Genomic DNA, 20,549 nt, shown 5'->3' with positions numbered 1-20,549 from the left:
TAATGGATTTTTGTTTGCTACAAGGATGAAACTACTAGCAGAGTATGGAAAAGTTTGAAGATTCCACCTGAATTTAAAGTAACATATTATTATTAGTTTTGACATGAAAATCAGAAAAAATAAGTTAAGATTACTGAAATATATGTTTTTTCTATGTAACAAAAATTTTGTTGGGCCTGGTTTGGCTAATTATATTAAAAGAAACTATTTCATTGAGATTGATTCATGTTTAATTGTATTTTGACGTAAATAAGTAAAGCCGTCTTCAGCCCAGAATTGTTTCTAGAAGTGAAGGACCCATGATAAGTAACAGAAAAACAATTGGTGGATCCCAGGCCTTTGAACTTATAGCCTGGCACTTATTCCTGAGCCACCTAGCTTCACCATATAACATAACTAAAGATAATTTATTTTTAATTATAAATGCAACAGTATTCTCAAAGAAAATGCTTCCCTATGCGGTGTGTAAAGTATGCCACAACACACAATGTAAAAGTCTGTTTGCCCTTTTTTGTTAAAAGATCACGTACTCTGTTTTCTCATAGCCTCCTATGATGGTATCACAATTGACCATTTGAAGTATACTATTTAGCAACTTTGCATCTGCTGACCAGTTCTACACTCTAGTCAAAGGACAGCATCTTCTGTTTCCTCCAGCCAGTCTCTGACTAGTTCACTGACACCTACAGCTGCACTAGACACAATTGGAGGATGTGCAATAGTCAGAAACATGGAATTATGTGCTATATTCAGGATATGCTCTATTCTTTATACAAGGACTATGTAATTTTGCTTAATGAAATGTTGTAAATTAAAACATCAAACACTGGTGAAAACGTGTGTACTACTGTGTGCAGCAGGGCAGATTCAACCCCTGCACTTAACCTTGTATGAATGCAGCTCCTTTTAATTTATTTGTGTGTATATGTCAATCATTGGCAACGAAATTTAAATGTATCTCTCTTGGTGATATCAATATTATGAACACTAGGCCATGGACTAAGGCATGTTTCTGTGCCTTATGTCTCATTTCTTCATGTTACAATGTATTAGTGTTAGTTCCACTGTTTTGTATGTTTTTAGTGTATATTTGTGGCACATATAGCAATCATGTGCATATTGATTGAAACATTGTAGGTTTTGCATGACATAGGGTTAAATGTCGTTTTACTGTAAATTTATATCTTTACAGGTTCCGTTTCAGTGGTCGAGTGTTAGGGCTGGCTTTGGTGCATCAGTACCTCTTGGACGCATTCTTTACCCGGCCATTTTACAAGGCTCTCTTGAGACTGTAAGTACTGTGAGCATGAAACAGGCCAATTCTTGTTGTACAATAATAAATTATATGTGTCACTGTATAACAAAACTATGGAGAGAATTTAAGACAGTAGTAACTAAACAATGGCAACATTCAATTTTGTTATTTACAAAAAGCTGTATTCCCTAATTTATTAAACACAAGCCTTTGTGTTTGCAGGCCAGTATCCTTGAGTGATCTTGAATCACTGGATGCAGAATTTCATCAGAGTCTTCTGTGGATCAAGGAAAATGATATCACTGGTGATTTCCTGGATCTTAATTTTGCTGTTACAGAGGAGGTTTTTGGTCAAGTAGTAGAACGTGAGCTAAAGCCTGGTGGCCGAAATATTATTGTCACCGAAAAAAACAAGAAGGTACAATAGTATTTGATGTTTTATACTCTTCATAGAATAATTTCTATATTGAGGATGACCACCTTTAGTTATAAAGAGCAGCCATAAAAAAGAGTATGTTGCCGTGTTTCTGACATCACTACTTTTGTCAATGAAAATTTTAAGACGGCTCTGATTTTCTTTTTTAAACTAACTGGTACATAAAAACTGTAGAATGAATATCATAATTTGAGACACACAAAAATGGGCATTCCTTCTTAAAACCATAAAAGCTTAAATATGGTTGCCATTTCTGAAGGAAATTACACAGTGGTTAACATCCTGGTATGACATTTGAGAGAAGCAACGTTCAACTCACATTCTAGTGATTCTGACAAGGATTTGTAACATCAGTTCATAAAAATATAGCTATTATTAATTCAGTATTGTGAAAAGGATGGTTGTTACTCAGCATATAGCGGAGATGCCGAGTCGCGGATAGGCACAACAAAAAGACGGTCAGAAAGTGAGCTTTCAGCCAACAAGGTCTTCAGTAAAAATATACAATACACATGCACACTCACTCTTGCAAATGCAACTCACACACACATGACCACAGTCTCTGGCTGCTGAGTATGGCTGAGCAGCTAGGGACTGTGGTCTATGTGTATGAGTTGCATTAGCATGTGTGTGTGTGTGTGTGTGTGTGTGTGTATGTGTGTGTGTGTGTGTGTGTGTGTGTGTGTGTGTGTTTTATGTATTTCCAATGAAGGCCTTGTTGGCCAAAAGCTGACTTTGTGACAGCCTTTTTGTTGTGCTTATCTGTGACTTAGCACCTCCAATATATGGTGAGCAGCAACCACTTTTTCATAATATTGGCACATTCTGTCCTGGATTTTCTATTATTCATTCAGATCTCCAGTTGCTTTCTAGTTCACCTTTATCTCTCCCAATATATTTTTATTTTCATTTTCATTTCAGCCTCATGTTACACTTTCCACCTTATAATACCATGTCACCCTCACAACATCCCCACAACGACCCCATTAAGTTTTATTTACATTCCCTCCGCAAACATGCCTTCGCCCTAGCTGGATTACACTCCCATATTTTATTTACTCAGGCTTGTCTGACATTTGGCATTACCCCCAAAGGCCTCACACTTAAAGTTCCCATCTCTGGCTGTAACCCTTCTTTCCATCAGTCCCTATACCAGTTACAAACTGAACAATCCATTGCCCTCACCCACCTAATCCTTCACCTACACATCAACTCAGCCAATGAACACACCCGTCAACTCCTATCCTTAATAAAAGTTCTCAATCTTTCCTCTCCCACATCCACACTGGCTGTTCAGAGCATCCTCCTACAGACCAACCACAAATTAGAACAGCATGCCACCCTCCACCTCAAAAACTATCCAATCTCCTGGTTTCTCATCTCCGGAAAGGCAACTCACTCACCGTTCACTACCTTCCCAGCAAACCTCAACCTCCTCTCATTGCACACAGACCCAGTCTCTCCCATCTACTCAATCTCCCACTTCCAGCTCCATTCCCCCCAAAACCTCAAAATTCTAATCAACACAATCTGGATCGACAACACCCTAATTCAGTAGTTAACCTTTCCTCCAAACCTCTCTCCCAATCCAAAACCTCTGTCCTATCCAAAGGCCTCACCTTCAGCCCTACTCCTAGATTCAACCAAACAGCCCTTGTCAAAGATTTACTGTCCTACACTCGTGCTCTCTGCTGGAAATATCACTTTGCCATGAACAAAAATGATCCTAATCCTACTCCTAATGATCCAACTCCCCAAGACACTATCCAAATTGAACCCTGCCTGGAACAGTTCCGTCCTCCGTCACAGCGGGACCCACCTCCTCTTCCTCAAAATCACCCTCTCCAAACCTTCCAGGAATTTCTGACTTCCAGCTTTGCCTCTCAATCCATCTTAAAAAACCTTAATCCTACTCCCAACATCACCACTGCTGAAGCCCAGGCTATCCGTGATCTGAAGGCTGACCGATCCATCGTCATTCTTCCAGCGGACAAGGGTTCCACAACCGTGGTACTTGATCGTCGGGAGTATGTGGCTGAGGGACTGTGTCAGCTTTCAGACAACGCTACATACAAAGTTTGCCAAGGTAATCCCATTCCTGATGTCCAGGCAGAGCTTCAAGGAATCCTCAGAACCTTTGGCCCCCTTCAAAACCTTTCACCTGATTCCATCAACCTCCTGACCCCACCAACACCCCGCACCCCTACTTTCTATCTTCTTCCTAAAATTCACAAAGCCAATCATCCCGGCCGCACCATTGTAGCTGGTTACCAAGCCCCCACAGAACGTATCTCTGCCTACGTAGATCAACACCTTCAACCCATTACATGCAGTCTCCCATCCTTCATCAAAGACACCAACCACTTTCTCGAACGCCTGGAATCCTTACCCAATCTTTTACCCCCGGAAACCATCCTTGTAACCATTGATGCCACTTCCTTATACACAAATATCCTGCACGTCCAGGGCCTCGCTGCGATGGAGCACTTCCTTTCACGCCGATCACCTGCCACCCTACCTAAAACCTCTTTCCTCATTACCTTAGCCAGCTTCATCCTGACACCACAACTTATTCACTTTTGAAGGTCAGACATACCAACAATTAAAGGGAACAGCCATGGGTACCAGGATGGTCCCCTCATACGCCAACCTATTTATGGGTCACTTAGAGGACGCCTTATTGGTTACCCAGGCCTGCCAACCCAAAGTTTGATACAGATTTATTGATGACATCTTCATGATCTGGACTCACAGTGAAGAAGAACTCCAGAATTTCCTCTCCAACCTCAACTCCTTTGGTTCCATCAGATTCACCTGGTCCTACTCCAAATCCCATGCCACTTTCCTTGACGTTGACCTCCATCTGTCCAATGGCCAGCTTCACACGTCCGTCCACATCAAACCCACCAATAAGCAACAGTACCTCCATTATGACAGCTGCCACCCATTCCACATCAAACAGTCCCTTCCCTACAGCCTAGGTCTTCGTGGCAAACGAATCTGCTCCAGTCCGGAATCCCTGAACCATTACACCAACAACCTGAAAACAGCTTTCGCATCCCGCAACTACCCTCCCGACCTGGTACAGAAGCAAATAACCAGAGCCACTTCCTCATCCCCTCAAACCCAGAACCTCCCACAGAAGAACCACAAAAGTGCCCCACTTGTGACAGGATACTTTCCGGGACTGGATCAGACTCTGAATGTGGCTCTCAAGCAGGGATACAACTTCGTCAAATCCTGCCCTGAAGTGAGATCCATCCTTCATGAAATCCTCCGCACTCCACCAAGAGTGTCTTTCCGCCGTCCACCTAACCTTCGTAACCTCTTGGTTCACCCCTATGAAATCCCCAAACCACCTTCCCTACCCTCTGGCGCCTACCCTTGTCACCGCCCCCTGGTGTAAAACCTGTCCCATGCACCCTCCCACCACCACCTACTCCAGTCCTGTAACCCGGAAGGTGTACACAATCAAAGGCAGAGCCACGTGTGAAAGCACCCACGTGATTTACCAACTGACCTGCCTACACTGTGAAGCTTTCTATGTGGGAATGACCAGCAACAAACGGTCCATTCGCATGAATGGACACAGGCAGACAGTGTTTCTTGGCAATGAGGATCACCCTGTGGCTAAACATGCCTTGGTGCACAGCCAGCACATCTTTGCACAGTGTTACACCATCCGGGTTATCTGGATACTTCCCACTAACACCAACCTGTCAGAACTCCAGAGATGGGAACTTGTCCTTCAGTATGTCCTCTCTTCTCATTACCCACCAGGCCTCAACCTCCGCTAATTTCAAGTTGCCGCTGTTCATACCTCACCTGTCATTCAACAATATCTTTGCCTCTGTACTTCCACCTCAACTGACATCTCTGCCCAAACTCTTTGCCTTTACAAATGTCTGCTTGTGTCTGTGTATGTGTGGATGGATATGTGTGTGTGTGCGAGTGTATACCTGTCCTTTTTTTTCCCTAAGGTAATTCTTTCTGCTCCCGGGATTGGAATGACTCCTTACCCTCTCCCTTAAAACCCACATCCTTTCGTCTTTCCCTCTCCTTCCCTCTTTCCTGATGAAGCAACTGTTGGTTGCAAAAGCTTGAATTTTGTATGTATGTTTGTGTTTGTTTGTGTGTCTATCAACATGCCAGTGCTTTTGTTTGGTAAGTCACATCATCTTTGTTTTTAGATCTATTATTCATTCAGTAAGACAGTAGCCATTTTTCTTCATCAACTTTGTGCAGCTGAACTCGTATTCCATTTCTAATGATCTCAACATCAATAAAAATTGAACTCTAATCTTTCTTCCTGCTTTAACTGTTTGTAATCAAATGTGTATCCAGGAAATGAGATGAACACACTGGGTGTGTTGGTGTGGGTTTATTGTTACTCAAAGCCATCAGCAACTATGGACCAACACTTCCCACTGTACATTCTAACATTTAAGCAATTTTTAAATTTACTATCTGTTAAATGAATCAATAATGCTAAAGTGAACGTGAATGTTTCTTGTGAGATACTTGACCTTGCTCACAGTTGGCAAAATCCTTTTATTTCACAGTTTAGCACATGGCATTAAGTTGTTTTGTGCCCATCAAACACTATGATCTCTTAAAAAATCTTCATTCTTGCATTCTGCTTTGAAAAAAATTTAGAACATTTAATAGTTATAGCACCTCCCTGTTCAGAAACATTGGAGATATTAAGTTGAGTGACAGACAGATGATATTTATGATTCACTTATTTTGTTATAAAAGAAAAAGTATAACTTGCCATTATTCAAATCTTTGATGGTAGTGGACTACAGGAACTATTCCCATTAGCTGCTCAAGACCAAACTCCAGCCCACTGCCTGTTCAAGCTACAAGGCAAAAATTTATTTGAGCCAGAATTATGTGATGGTAAATGTATTTGCAAATGTGTTGATGCATAACACGGTACCTTGCTGCTTGAATGTTCCCTGTTAACTTCTGATGATTGTTATAATAAATATTACCAACCAAGTATTCAGAACAGTTTCTGTTCCTCATCTTTAAATTCTTTGTTCATTGTTGTTTGACATTTCGCATGGTTATAATTAAAGTGCAGTTACTCACCAAGGTCCAGTGTGGGCTGTAGGTATCATACGACAACAAAACTTGGTAGATATGTGCTAATGTTGAACCAATTTACATTGAAAAAAAAATAGTTTCAGTTTTGTCCACCAGATGCAGATCTGGCACTGTACAGTATCTTGTCGACATCTCTGAGGCTCATATTGAACAAAATGTGTAAGGGGTAGTTAATAACAAAATTGCATTTCTCGTGTTTGTCCTCTTCTGTCAACATCCCATTCCTAATCTGTTAGATATGGAAACCATTTCTATACATTTTTCTTGCATTCACAGTGCCAAATTTGCAACTGGTGACCAAAATTAGAACTTATTTTTTTTCTGGCGTAAAGTGGTTCTGCATTTACACATTAGAATATCTGCCAAGTTTCTCTGCCATATGATAATTTCAGCCAATACTGGATCTCTGTAAGAAGCTGTACTTTATTTATAAACACCCAATACAAGGACCCTTCATTGCTCACTCAACTCTTTTACTCTTCTCTGTTCAATTTATGTGCTGTTCCTTTGGGTTCCTCTGAATCCTACATTTGTGCAACCTACTTCCCTTCAGAATGTCAGTCACATTTATACACTCTTATTTTTGGATTCTCTTTTCCATAACATTTGTAAATAAGGTCCTCCTGCTTCAAGTAGTCTGAGTAGGATAGATTGCTACTAACCATATAGAGGAGCTGCTGAGTCGCAGACAGGCACAAGAAAAAAGACTGCTGTACATGTGAGCTTTCAACCAAAAGGCTTCCTTCTAATGTAGAAAACTCTCTCTCTCTCTCTCTCTCTCTCTCTCTCTCACACACACACACACACACACACACACACACATTCATGTAAGTGCAAGTTACACACCATGCCTCTTCTATATGGTGAGTAGCAATCTATCATTTTGATAACATTATCATTATTTCAACCTGGATTTTCCATTGTCTAAACAATTTTTGGGAATTTTTCTTTTTTCATATTTCTTTAGTGGTAAACAGTAAAATTACATATGTGTTGTTGGTAGAATTATTATAACCAGAAAACAAATGTGGAGCAAAACAGTGTAAAAGCAAGGTTCTTGATTTTCAACCAGTACTTTATCTTAAGCTTCCCAAAATTAGAATTGATATCCATCATCTTCAGTAGCAAATTTTGTATCTTACTTTTCTGTTACCATCCATGAAATGAAACACTCAGACTTTGTCTGAATGACTCAGTCCATGTGTGATACATACAGTTTGATGACCTGTTTCATTGCAGATGAAAACCAATAACAGTCATAACAACAATAAATTCTAAAACAGATTCTCAAATTTATTGCACTTTTAAATTAAAGACTATCCTGTTTCTCTTTTAAAAGGAGTATCTTGAACGTATCGTGCGTTGGAGGCTGGAGAGAGGAGTAGCTGAACAAACAGAATCACTAGTCAGAGGTTTCTACGAAGTTGTAGACCCTCGCCTTGTGTCCGTTTTTGATGCCCGTGAGTTGGAATTAGTTATTGCTGGAACTGCAGAAATTGATCTTGTTGACTGGAGGAAAAACACAGAATACAGATCAGGTCAGCAAATCTCAAGAATTATTCTCCAAAATAATGTGGATAAATGTTTGCAGTTTTAATTAAAAAAGTTCCTTTTAATATATGGTGCACAATTATTATTGTATGTTTGTTAATTTTAATAGTTATTCTGCCAGGAATTTGATGTCAAGAGAGTGTCTTGAATTTATAGCCATAATGAGTTGTTGTAAATGACTGCTCACTTAAACACTGTTTACTGTGTCATACTCTCTAGAATTTCTTTTTGGTGTTCTTAGTATGTAGCTAATAAACTGAGACAAAATTGCTGGTCAGTGCTTAACTTTAGGAGACAAAATATTTAACACTGCCCTGAGACACGTATAATAGTGACAACATTATCCTAGCTTTTGAAACTACTAGTTCCTTCCTCCAGAGGGGGTTAGGGGGAGGGTGAAAGAAGGCTACGTTGTGGAAGATGAAAAAGCAAGTGCAGGCCACTCAGACACCATGAGGATTGAGATGTTAAGCCCAGTCCACATGCTGTGATCTGTCTGTGCAGGTGTGATTTAAGCAGGCAAACACTAGTGTCTGGACTGGCCTTAAAGACAAGTGTTATACAACGTCACAAGTACAATGTCACTCATATATAGCTGTTGCCAGAACAATTTATAAAGTGAAGTTTGAGCATGAACAGTCTGCTTGGAGAATGTGTTTTTTGTGGTTTTAGGGCGCACAACTTCAATGGTCATTAGTGCCCTGACTACTCTAAGAATGCACCGCGAGGCACAAGTTGACCACAACAACTAAAAGGGAAAACACGATAAAAGACAGACTGACAGGCATAGGATTAAAAAACAGCATCATCAAATGTCCTCAGCGAGGTTTGTCAAATTGATAAAACGAAGAACACGAGCAGCTGCTCGTGGGTCATCCGCTAAAATGGCATCGAAGGTATCTGGCAGGTTAAGATCGAGGCGCAGTGTGTTAAGATCTGGACAGGACATTAAAATGTGTCGAACCGTCAGCAAGTGCCCACATGGGCAGAACGGCGCCGGCACAGCCGTCAGCAGATGGCGATGGCTGAACCGGCAGTGTCCAATTCTTAACCGGGCTAAAACGACCTCCTCCCGCCGAGAAGGGCGTGAGGAGGACGTCCAAGCCACGGGAAGAGGTTTTAAGGCCTGAAACTTGTTGTCGGTAAGTGCAGCCCAATCGGCATGCCACAGAGATAAGATGCGCCAACAAATCACCCTGCTAAAATCGGACGAAGGGACGCAACAAGAAGCTGTCCGAGGCTGGAGGACGGCAGCCTTGGCCGCGGCATCTGCAGTTTCGTTCCCAGGGATACCGACATGGCCAGGAACCCACATAAAGCTAACTGGAGAACCGACGTCCACCAGCTGCTGAAGAGAGCGTTGGATCCGGTGTACGAAAGGGTGAACCGGGTACGGATCACTGAGGCTCTGGATGGCGCTCAGGGAATCTGAGCAGATGACATAAGCAGAATGTCGGTGGCGGCAGATGTAAAGAACAGCCTGGTAGAGGGCAAAGAGCTCAGCTGTGAAGACCGAACAATGGCCATGGAGCCGGTATTTGAAACTTTGTGCCTCGACAATAAAGGAACACCCGACCCCGTCATTGGTCTTAGAGCCATCTGTATAAATGAAAGTCATGTCGATGAACTTCGAATGAAGTTCCAAAAAACGGGAGTGGTAAACCGAACCGGGGGTGACCTCTTTTGGGAGTGAGCTGAGGTCAAGGTGAACGCGGACCTGAGCCTGGAGCCAAGGTGGCGTGCGGCTCTCGCCCACTCGAAAGGTTGCAGGGAGTGAAAAATTAAGGTGTTGAAGGAGGCGACGGAAGCGAACTCCAGGGGGTAGCAGGGCAGAGACATACAACCCGTATTGATGGTCAAGAGAGTCGTCAAAAAAGGAACGATAAGACGGATGGTCAGGCATTGACAGTAGCCGACAGGCATACCGACAAAGCAGTATATCGCGCCGGTAGGTGAGTGGCAATTCGCCAGCGTCAGCATGAAGACTCTCTACGGGACTGGTATAAAATGCTCCGATCGCAAGTCGTAAACCCCGATGTTGTATGGAGTTGAGGCGACGTAAGATGGATGGCCGTGCAGAGGAGTATACGAAGCTCCCATAATCCAGCTTGGAGCGGACGATCAACCGATATAGACGAAGTAGGACGGTTCGATCCGCTCCCCACGACAGACCACTGAGAACACGGAGGACATTTAAAGAACGGGTACAACGGGCGGCCAAATATGACACATGTGGAGACCAGCTAAGTTTCCTGTCAAATGTAAGGCCTAAAAATTTGGTTGTCTCCACGATTGGGAGAGCAACGTGACCGAGTCGTAAGGACGGTGGGAGAAACTCTTTGTAGTGCCAGAAGTTAATACAGACCGTCTTCTCGGCAGAAAAACGGAAGCCATTGGTGACACTCCAGGAGTAAAGACGGTCAAGAGAACGCTGAAGACAGCGCTCCAGGACACGTGTACACTGCGCGCTGCAATAGATGGTAAAATCGTCCACGAAAAGGGAGCCTGATACATCAGCTGGGAGGCAATCCATTATTGGATTGATCGCGATGGCGAAGAGAGCGACGCTCAAAACTGAGCCCTGTGGCACCCCATTCTCCTGGCGAAAGGTGTCGGACAGGACAGAACCCACACGTACCCTGAACTGTCGATCCATTAAAAAGGAACGAATAAAAAGAGGGAGGCGACCGCGAAGGCCCCATGTATGCATGGTGCGGAGAATGCCCGCCCTCCAACAGGTGTCGTAAGCCTTCTCCAAATCAAAGAACACAGCCGCGGTCGGGCGCTTCCGCAAGAAGTTATTCATAATGAAGGTCGACAAGGTAACCAGATGGTCAACAGCAGAGCGGCGCCTACGAAATCCACATTGTACATTGGTAAGTAGGCGTCGAGACTCGAGCAGCCAAACCAATCGAGAGTTAACCATTCGCTCCATCACTTTACAGACACAGCTGGTAAGCGAGATGGGTCGATAACTGGAAGGCAAGTGCTTGTCCTTCCCCGGCTTAGGAATCGGGACAACAATAGACTCGCGCCAGCATGCGGGAACATGTCCCTCAATCCAGATGCGATTGTATGTACGAAGAAGAAAACCTTTACCCGTAGGAGAAAGGTTCTTCAGCATCTGAATATGAATAGAATCTGGCCCTGGAGCAGAGGACCGTGATCGGCCAAGTGCGTTTTCGAGTTCCCGCATGGTGAATGGGGCATTATAACTTTCACAATTCGAGGAGCGGAAGTTAGGTGGCCTAGCCTCCTCTGCCTGTTTGCGGGGGAGGAAGGCAGGGTGGTAATGAGTGGAGCTCGAAACCTCTGCGAAAAAGCGGCCGAAGGCATTGGAGACAGCCTCAGGGGCCACAAGGACGTCATTCGTGACCTTCAAGCCAGAAACTGGTGAGTGGACCTTAGTGCCAGATAGCCGGCGCAGGCTACCCCAGACAACAGAAGAAGGAGTAAAACTGTTGAAGGTGCTTGTGAAAGCAGCCCAGCTGGCTTCCTTGCTTTCTTTGATAATACGACGACACTGAGCACGTAATCGTTTATAATTGATACAATTCGCCACTGTAGGGTGGCGTTTAAATGCGCGTAAAGCATGTCGACGAGCACGTAAAGCGTCTCTACATGCTGCGGTCCACCAGGGGACCGGTACGCGACGTGGAGAAGAAGGAGGGTGAGGGATGGAATATTCAGCAGCAGCGAGAATGACTTCCGTGAGGTGTGCGACCTGACGATCGCAGCTTGTAAAGGTTTGATCCTGAAAGGTCACCCTGGAAGAGAAGAGCCCCCAGTCTGCCTTGGAGATGGTCCAATTAGAGAAGCACGGAGAGGGGGTATGCTGCAGGAGATGGATAACACACGGGAAGTGTGTCGCTCGAATATGTATCAGAAAGTGCATACCACTCAAACCGGCGTGCAAGTTGGGGAGTACATATAGAGAGGTCTAAATGGGAATAGGTGTGAGATGTGTCCGAAAGAAAAGTAGGGGCGCCAGTATTGAGGCAGACAAGATCGAGCTGGTTGAAAACGTCTGCTAACAAGGAGCCCCTCGGGCAGGATGCTGGAGAGCCCCAAAGGGGATGGTGGGCATTGAAGTCTCCAGTTAACAAAAATGGTGCAGGTAGCTGAGCAATAAGTTGCATCACGTCTGCCCTGGTAACGGCAGATGACGATGGAGTATAAACGGTACAAAAGGAAAACGTAAAAGTGGGGAGAGTAATGCGGATGGCAACTGCCTGCAGGCCGGTGTGCAACGTGATGGGATCGTAGTAAATATCATCCCGGACCAGCAACATAACCCCTCCATGAGCTGGGATACCTACCACAGGGGGTAGGTCAAAACGCACAGAGGTGTAGTGTGCCAAGGCAATTTGATCGCATGGGCGTAGCTTCGTTTCCTGGAGGGCTACGACGAGCGGACGGTGCAAGCGGAGCAGCAACTTCAAGTCCTCTCGGTTGGAGCGAATGCTGCGAATATTCCAGTGAATAAGTGCCATCGTAAGAAAAGGAAGATGAGAGAAGTGGTCACCTCGAAGGCCGCTTAGGGCCTGGCTTCGAGCGAGCACTGCCGCCGCTATCAGTAGGCGGACAGTCATCGTCCATTGGGTCTATAGGGTCATCGGCCATCTCGGGAGGATGGCCGGGAGGGGGAGCTTCCTCCGCCAGTGAATGGCCAGATGTACGGCTACCAGCGGTGCGGCCAGGCGAAACGGATGACGGCCTGGGGCGGCAACCGCTGGGTGGCGCAGGAGAAGAAATGCGCCGTGGCGGAGAAGGAGAACTGTGCTTCCTATGCGCCTTTTTGGAAGGACGTGTAGTGGAAGTACCGGTCGAAGGCTGGGAGGTCGAGGTACGGAGGAAGTCTGCACGGGATGGTTCCTTCTTGAAGGCCCGTGCATCTGACTTCGATGTCTTCGCCTTAGCAGAAGCTGAGGAAGGTGCTCGTGTCTGTGGGGTGATGGGAGGAAGAGGAGACGTCGACCGCGCGATCTTAGCACTGGCCGAACGGACAACCGTGGTGCTGAAGGTCAGATCGCATGTCTGGGTTGCTACCTCCCGGGTAGTCCGAGGAGAGGCGAGGACAGTACTGTATTTCCCTGCTGGGAGCAGCGTGGGCTTCCTAATAGCCAATAGCTTGCGAGCAGCCGAGGTGGACACTTTCTCTTTGACCCGAATTTCTTGGATACAGCGTTCTTCCTTATAGACAGGACAGTCACGGGAGGATGCGGCATGGTCACCCTGACAGTTCACACAATGAGGAGACGGAGGTGGACAGTCACCCTCATGGGCATCCCTGCCACAAGTGACACATTTAGCCGCATTGGAACAAGACTGTCGAGTGTGATTGAAACGCTGACACTGGTAGCAGCGCGTAGGTGTCGGGACATAGGGGCGAACAGAAATAACCTCGTAGCCCGCCTTGATGCGCGATGGCAGCTTAACACTATCGAAGGTCAAGAAAAGTGTCCGGGTCGGTACAAGGTCATTGTTGACCTTTTTCATGACCCTATGGACAGCCGTCACGCCCTGCTCAGCGAGGAATGATTGAAGCTCCTCGTCAGTCAATCCGTCGAGGGAGCTAGTATAGACTACACCACGAGACGAATTCAAAGTTCGGTGGGCCTCCACCCGGACAGGGAACGTGTACAGGAGGGTGGCCCGAAGCAGTTTTTGTGCCTGAAAGGCACTCTCAGTTTCTAGTAATAAGGTGCCGTTACGCAACCTGGAACAAGATTTGACAGATCCGGCTATGGCATCTACGCCCTTCTGAATAACGAAAGGGTTGACAGAGGAAAAATCCTTTCCGTCCTCAGATCGAGAAACTACGAGGAACTGTGGGGCAGGCGGTAGTACTTTTGTCACTGTTGGCTTGTCAAGTTTCCGTTTTTGGGTCGAAGTCGAAAGAGATGGAGTAGAATCCATTGCGGAGGAATCCCCCATGATTGCCAGCGTCTCCGATGGCGCGCTCCTTCCTTGTGGGGACCCTCTCAGAGGGCACTCCCGCCTTAGGTGAATGTTTACACCTCAGGTCACACCTCCCGAGAAACAGACAGAGGGACCAATCGGCATGGTCAGAAGGTATCAGCTCAGGCAATCACCCCTCCCCGGGCCTGGCCTTTACCAGGGGGTACGCGCGTGCCTTACATGTCTACCCAGGGCGGGGACTTACGCGTTACCCCGTCACCGGTTACGCGTGCGAACGCGTGGGTCGGCCTTCAGGCACGCACAGGGAGGAAGGAAGAAGAGGAAGAAGAAGAGAGAGAGGGAGAAAGAGGACAGACTGTCTCAAACGCCGAGGCGGAGACCAGAGAAGGCAAAGAGAAGAAGGCAATGAGAAAGCAAGGAGAAGGCAAGGAGAAGAAGGCAATGAGAAGGCAAGGAGAAGAAGGCAATGAGAAGGCAAGGAGAAGAAGGCAATGAGAAGGCAAGGAGAAGTCAAGGGAAAGAGGAAGGAAGACAGTGAGGTGGAGAAGAGCAAAGAAAGGAACCAACAAAAGGAAGGAAGAAACGAGAAGTGAAAAACCAAAAAGATCACGATGATAGGTCGTGGAACCGTCCGTCTCCGGACGCAGGCGCTAACTACCCCCGTGAGGGGGATGGACTCCTTTTAGTCGCCTCTTACGACAGGCAGGAATACCGCGGGCCTATTCTAACCCCCGAACCCGCAGGGGGGTTGGAGAATGTGTGATTTACAATGCACTTCTGAGTCATGAAGGGAGCAGTGATTTCATTCAAATCAGTGGCTTCCTGTTGTTCTTTCTATACTTGTTTCACCCTTTGTGCATTCAAGAGTATACAACAATACAACAAAAGTTAGTTGTAAATGCAGAGAGTATTTATCATATTCTCATACTTGAGTCAATATTTTGTGAATTTCTCTTTTACATATTTTACAAAGCGTTTCAGTGTCACACGGATAATACTAGATTTTAAAATGATGTTTCCCACTATGTTACAGGGTATCATGATAACCATCCAGTAATGCAGTGGTTCTGGGCAGCAATAGAGAGGTTTACAAATGAACAGAGGTTGAGATTATTGCAGTTTGTGACGGGAACATCTAGCATTCCCTATGAGGGATTTGCTGCACTGAGGGGCAGTACTGGGCCACGGAAATTTTGCATTGAGAAGTGGGGAAAGCCAAACTCACTTCCAAGGTAACGATTTACATTATACGTAGAATAAGCTAGTATACTTTATCTTTACTGAAACTCTTCTTCTTCCTCCTGAACATTTGTCCCACACTCTGGCAGGGTATGTTGTTTTGGCTCTCTGTCACCATTTTATCCACTCTTGTGCTTGATGGGGGTGTAGGCCTGAGATCTTGAGATCATTGTATAGTGTGTCAAGCCATCAATGCCTAGGTCGTCCTAAAGGCTGTTTACCATTTACTCTCAAACTAAAATCAATCTCAACAACTGCTGTTGTGTCTGCTGTATGAACATGCCCATACCATCATAACTGTCTTTAATCTTGTCTGCCAATGATGCTACCCTGTATAACTTATGAACTTTTATCATTTGTGATGTGAGCATGCAGTGTTAATCCAGATGTCCACCTGAGCATCCATGTTTCTATGGCGGAAAGTCATTGTTCCACTTTTTTTGTTGAAGGCCAGCATTCAGGATCGTACAGTGCAACTGAACAGATTACAGATCAGCATACTTTCAACCTGACCCTATTTGGTCTCCTCCACTCACAGAGTACACCTGTCACAGAGCGCCATTTGAGCCATGTGCTGCTCAGGTGGTTAGAGATTTCTGCACCGAGATTTCCATCTTCAGCAACTACTGAGTGTAGGTACTTAAAAGCCCTTGTTGTTGGAAAATCAATACCATTGATTCTGATGGTATCTGGGTCATTTAGATTTGTGGTGAGATACTGTTGTTTTCTTTAGGTTTAGTTGTAGACCTACTTCTGCAAGGTTGCTCTTCCGGGTTTGGACTTGAGACTGCAGATCAGTCTTATCTTCAGAGGCCAGTGACACTGCTTTAAAATGGTTTAGCTCTTACCTGTCAGGTAGGAAACAAAGAGTAATTTTAACTTCAAATGGAACCAATTATTCATCAGACTGGAAAACAGTTCCCCAAGGAGTCCCACAAGGTTCGATATTGGGTACCTATCTGTTTCTTTTTTACGTAAATGACCTACCACTTGCTATTGATGTTCATTCAGTCTTATGTGCTGATGATACATCAGTTCTAATTGAAAACGAGGTATCTGAAAATATTCCAGAAGAAGCCAAAAATACTTTAGAAAAACTTGAATCTTGGTTCTATCAAAATGGACTAAAACTAAATGTAACTAAAACCAAAATGATGCAATTTGAAGCTAAATCAGTAGAAAGGAGTGAAATAAAGATGACTTGCAATGATCAGGATATCACAGAAGCAAACCATGTGAAGTTCTTAGGCCTAAATCTTGACAGAAATTTAAATTGGTAGGTACACATAGATTACTTAGCAAATAAACTGAACAACTTAGCATTTTCAATGTGTATTTTGTCAGGTGCCACAAACATGGATACCAGAAAGATAGTTTAGCACTGCTACTTTGAGTCAGTTATTTGTTATGGCATAATCTTCTGGGGAAATTCATCAAATGTCACTAGGCTCCTACTATTACAAAAGGAAGTAATTAGAAACATGTATGTTGCAAAAAAACAGGAATCCTGTTGACCACTGTTAAAAAATTTAAAAATACTATCTATGCCCTCACTTTACATATATGAGATGGTGGTGTTCCTATATAGAAATCAACATACACTAGACACTTTCCATTTTGACCACAACTACAGCACTCGCCACAGAGATAACTTCAAACTTCCAACACATTGTTTAAAACTTTATGCTCAAACGCCAGAGTATATGGCATTAAACATTTTCAATAAAATAAAAGGCAGTAATACATTTAAAATGGAGATTGGTTCACTGAAAAGATTGCTCTTTACTCTTCTGGTGGAAAAGTGTTATTATTCTGTCGATGAATTCATTTGAGGACAGCTTCACAGTCTGAACACAGGGATTGTATTACATGTATTATTTTATGTACATGTGTAGCTATTACTTAGAAATGTAAAATATAATGTAAACTTTTGTATTTCTCTCAAAAAAGTGAAAAAATTTCTTTTACAACTTGACATGTCTCCTGTACATCAAATCAAATGATTTGAAAAATTGTATGTAATGAGATGAATAAATCACATATCACATATCAGTAGCACAACATTAGCATACAGTGATGTCCAGGTTGTGGTTTTCTGAAGATTTCTTGTGACTGTATCCTTGACTGTGATGTAGAGGAGAGGCAAGAGAGCAGATCCCTGATGAACTTCTACAGAAACAGAAAAATTGCCGGATTGTATCTGGCTCTTTGAGTCATGGTAGAGCAATCTGAGCACCTTGCTACTCATGTGGCACTCAGTCAAATGCCATTTCAAGGTCGAGGAACGCAAGGTGTAGGTGCTTTGAGATCTTATAGTGCTTCTCAGCCAGCATGGATCTCATCTGTCATCCCACTGCCCTTTACGAGTCCACATCGATTGGTGGTGAGATTGATATCTTTTATCAGTGAGGTGTTCCAAGACCTTGATTGTGTGTGGTAGAAGATATATTGGGCAACAGTTGCTACATTCAGCTCGGCTACCGCTCTACTTTTAAAATGGAACTTTTGTGCTACATGTACAATAAGGTGGGATCTTTCAATAATTCTGTTGAAGAAATCTGTTAACCATTCAGCTGAAAACCAGTGCTTTGATTTCCACAGATCTGCAGGTATGTTCCCTGGTCCCATTGCCTTTCCATTTTTCATATTATGCAATGCACCAACTACATCATTCTTAGTGGTTGGCGCAGTGGGTCCCTGTACAAGTGTTAACACTGGAATTGGAACATGTGGAAACACCTCATTGCAACTTTTCTTAAAATATGGCCACAATTGCTCTGCTCCTTGCTTCCTTCTGGTGACATGTTTATCTTCTTCAGCACTGATTCCACAGAATTTTTCTGTATCCACTCTTTGTCTATGATGCTGCTTCGCAAGTTGATAGATTTCTTGATCTACAATTGGTGTTTCAAGTTTAACACTGATTTGACTGGAGAGGACTGATTTTGCCACCACAACTACTGTCTTTGCTGTATTCCTAGCTTCATGATAATCATTACAATTTTGCTCTGTCTCAGAAGTAAGGAACTTCTGATATAGCTGCTTTTTAACATGCATGGCTTTCTTGACCTCTTCAGTATATAGCCATTATGGCAATTGCTTTTATATTGTCCAGGTTTTGCAGTGCTTAATTTTTCATGAGTTTTTGCTATGACACATTCTTTTGGACATCCCAAGTTGTTCCTTACATCAGTAGTAGGCAGAAGAGTGATGGCTGAAATGATATCATTTTCCATTTCTTTGAGTTGCCATCATTTAAACCATGCCAGGCTGTTGCATTCTCTCTTCCTTTGACCTGGAGGTTTTATGCACATATTACTGACAGTAATCTAGTTAATTTAATTTAAAACTAGGTTTTATTACAGTAGATATTCTAAGTGAAACGACTCATGCATCAAAATTACATAGAGACAGAATGAGTGGCCACTGCATACCTTCAATAAGCGAAATTCCAGGACAACTGATTAACGTACTAAAAGCAGAGAAAACTATTCCTATATTCAAATCAGAAAAGAGGGTCACTGACTGTTGCAATGGGCTGGGTGGAGCAGCTTCACTTTTGTACCTCTACCAATCGTGAAATATGATTTTGTATACATTTCTGTGGCAATTTTTCATTGTTACTAGTGTTACGCAGCTGGAAGATGGCAACAGTGCTGCTGGCAGGGGCCTTCTTACATCAACTTGTCTATGGCTTTCAAACTGAAAGTTCTCATTTCTGGTTACTGAAGATGCCACAACAAATTAATGCTTCCAACAAAATGAAAATCACATTTATTCAATGGCACACAGACAGGCATGACTTAGAATCCATTAATATAATGATAAACATTTCATTTTGTAAAATCGTGTCATTCTTTGTTCACTTTTATTATTTGTTGTTTGTCTCATTCACTCACATTACTGCAGCTATGGAGGTTTACTGAGCCATGAGGATACAGATACAAACTACAAAGCATATCTAACAGAAAAAGAGGCAATTAAAGCATAACTAACAGAAAAAGAGGCAATTAGTCTTTAACACTCACCTTTTTGTAGCATAAATTAATACGTGTTATATGAAGTTTTCTGGTATTAATGATAGTTTTAAAGCAAGTAATGATATTCATGTGGCTGTTAGATGAACATAAAATTTTGTTCTTAGTATTTCTAAAATAGGACAGTCAGTATTCTTGAAAATAATACTTTTTGTTAATCTGCATCATCGTAATCATTATCATCATAGTGAGGCATTTGATATCCCCTGTTGGAGTAAGGCCTTCTGCAGACTTTTACATTTATGCATCAATGTCACTTCTGCATGTTTTCTAATGTCATCCACTCACCTTTCATTAGGCCATTTTCTTTGTCTTATATCACCTCTTCAAATCCAGCAAAATAGTATCTTTCTCCATCTACTATCCATTCACCTTGCTACATGTGTCATTTACCTGTTTCATTTCCATTATGGATGATGTTATGTCTTTGACTTCAGCCTGTCCTCTGTCATGTCTAGCCATTCTCAACATCCATCACTCCATTGCTTGCCAAGGATGTCTTAGGTTTTGAATGTCTCTTGCATTAAAAGTCTCTATCTCACTGCTTTTAAATTAAAACTAGTAGCATGCACATTGCCCTTCAGACACACGAAAAACTTGTTTTTGAAGGCCCTTTTTGGCTTACAACAAGCACTTCATTCCATTGTATTCTTCTGTTTTTATTTCATTTGCTGTCAGTTCAATCATTGACTTCACTTAACCTAATCTTATCAACTGCGTTACTGACTTCATTGTTAATTTGTACCATTTTCTGCATAATGTGTTGTTTATACACTGTCAAGTTACATTAATGTGACTGTTATAACCTTTAATCACTAATAAAGTGCGTGGAGATACAAAAGTAGAAACACTCGCGGGTTACATGTTACTAACTCCGTATCTGTCACTCGACTGCCGGGCCGCGACATGCGGCCGGCGCCGTTCATAACCAGGTGGCGCTCCCGCGCTCGGCCGAGCTGCGGAGCGCCTCTATCGCCGTGTTCGCGTACTAACGTAG

The 20,549-nt window shown here is 43.5% G+C and overlaps 1 protein-coding gene across 2 annotated transcripts in view; it reads left to right on the top strand.

The window, feature by feature from the left end:
* LOC124789803 (E3 ubiquitin-protein ligase HECW1) overlaps positions 1–20,549 on the top strand; it is a 209,438-nt gene that overhangs the window by 174,772 nt on the left and 14,117 nt on the right. For both annotated transcript variants that reach the window (XM_047257283.1, XM_047257282.1), the window contains 4 exons: positions 1,193–1,291; positions 1,478–1,673; positions 8,143–8,341; positions 15,310–15,508. In XM_047257283.1, the coding sequence (XP_047113239.1) occupies positions 1,193–1,291; positions 1,478–1,673; positions 8,143–8,341; positions 15,310–15,508 (693 nt within the window). The remainder of the gene's footprint in view (positions 1–1,192; positions 1,292–1,477; positions 1,674–8,142; positions 8,342–15,309; positions 15,509–20,549) is intronic.

The sequence above is a fragment of the Schistocerca piceifrons genome, chromosome 3, assembly GCF_021461385.2.
Source record: "Schistocerca piceifrons isolate TAMUIC-IGC-003096 chromosome 3, iqSchPice1.1, whole genome shotgun sequence".
Lineage (NCBI taxonomy): Eukaryota > Metazoa > Arthropoda > Insecta > Orthoptera > Acrididae > Schistocerca > Schistocerca piceifrons.
The sequence above is the reverse complement of the archived record's forward strand: the minus strand, read 5'-3'. Positions and strand labels throughout refer to the sequence as shown.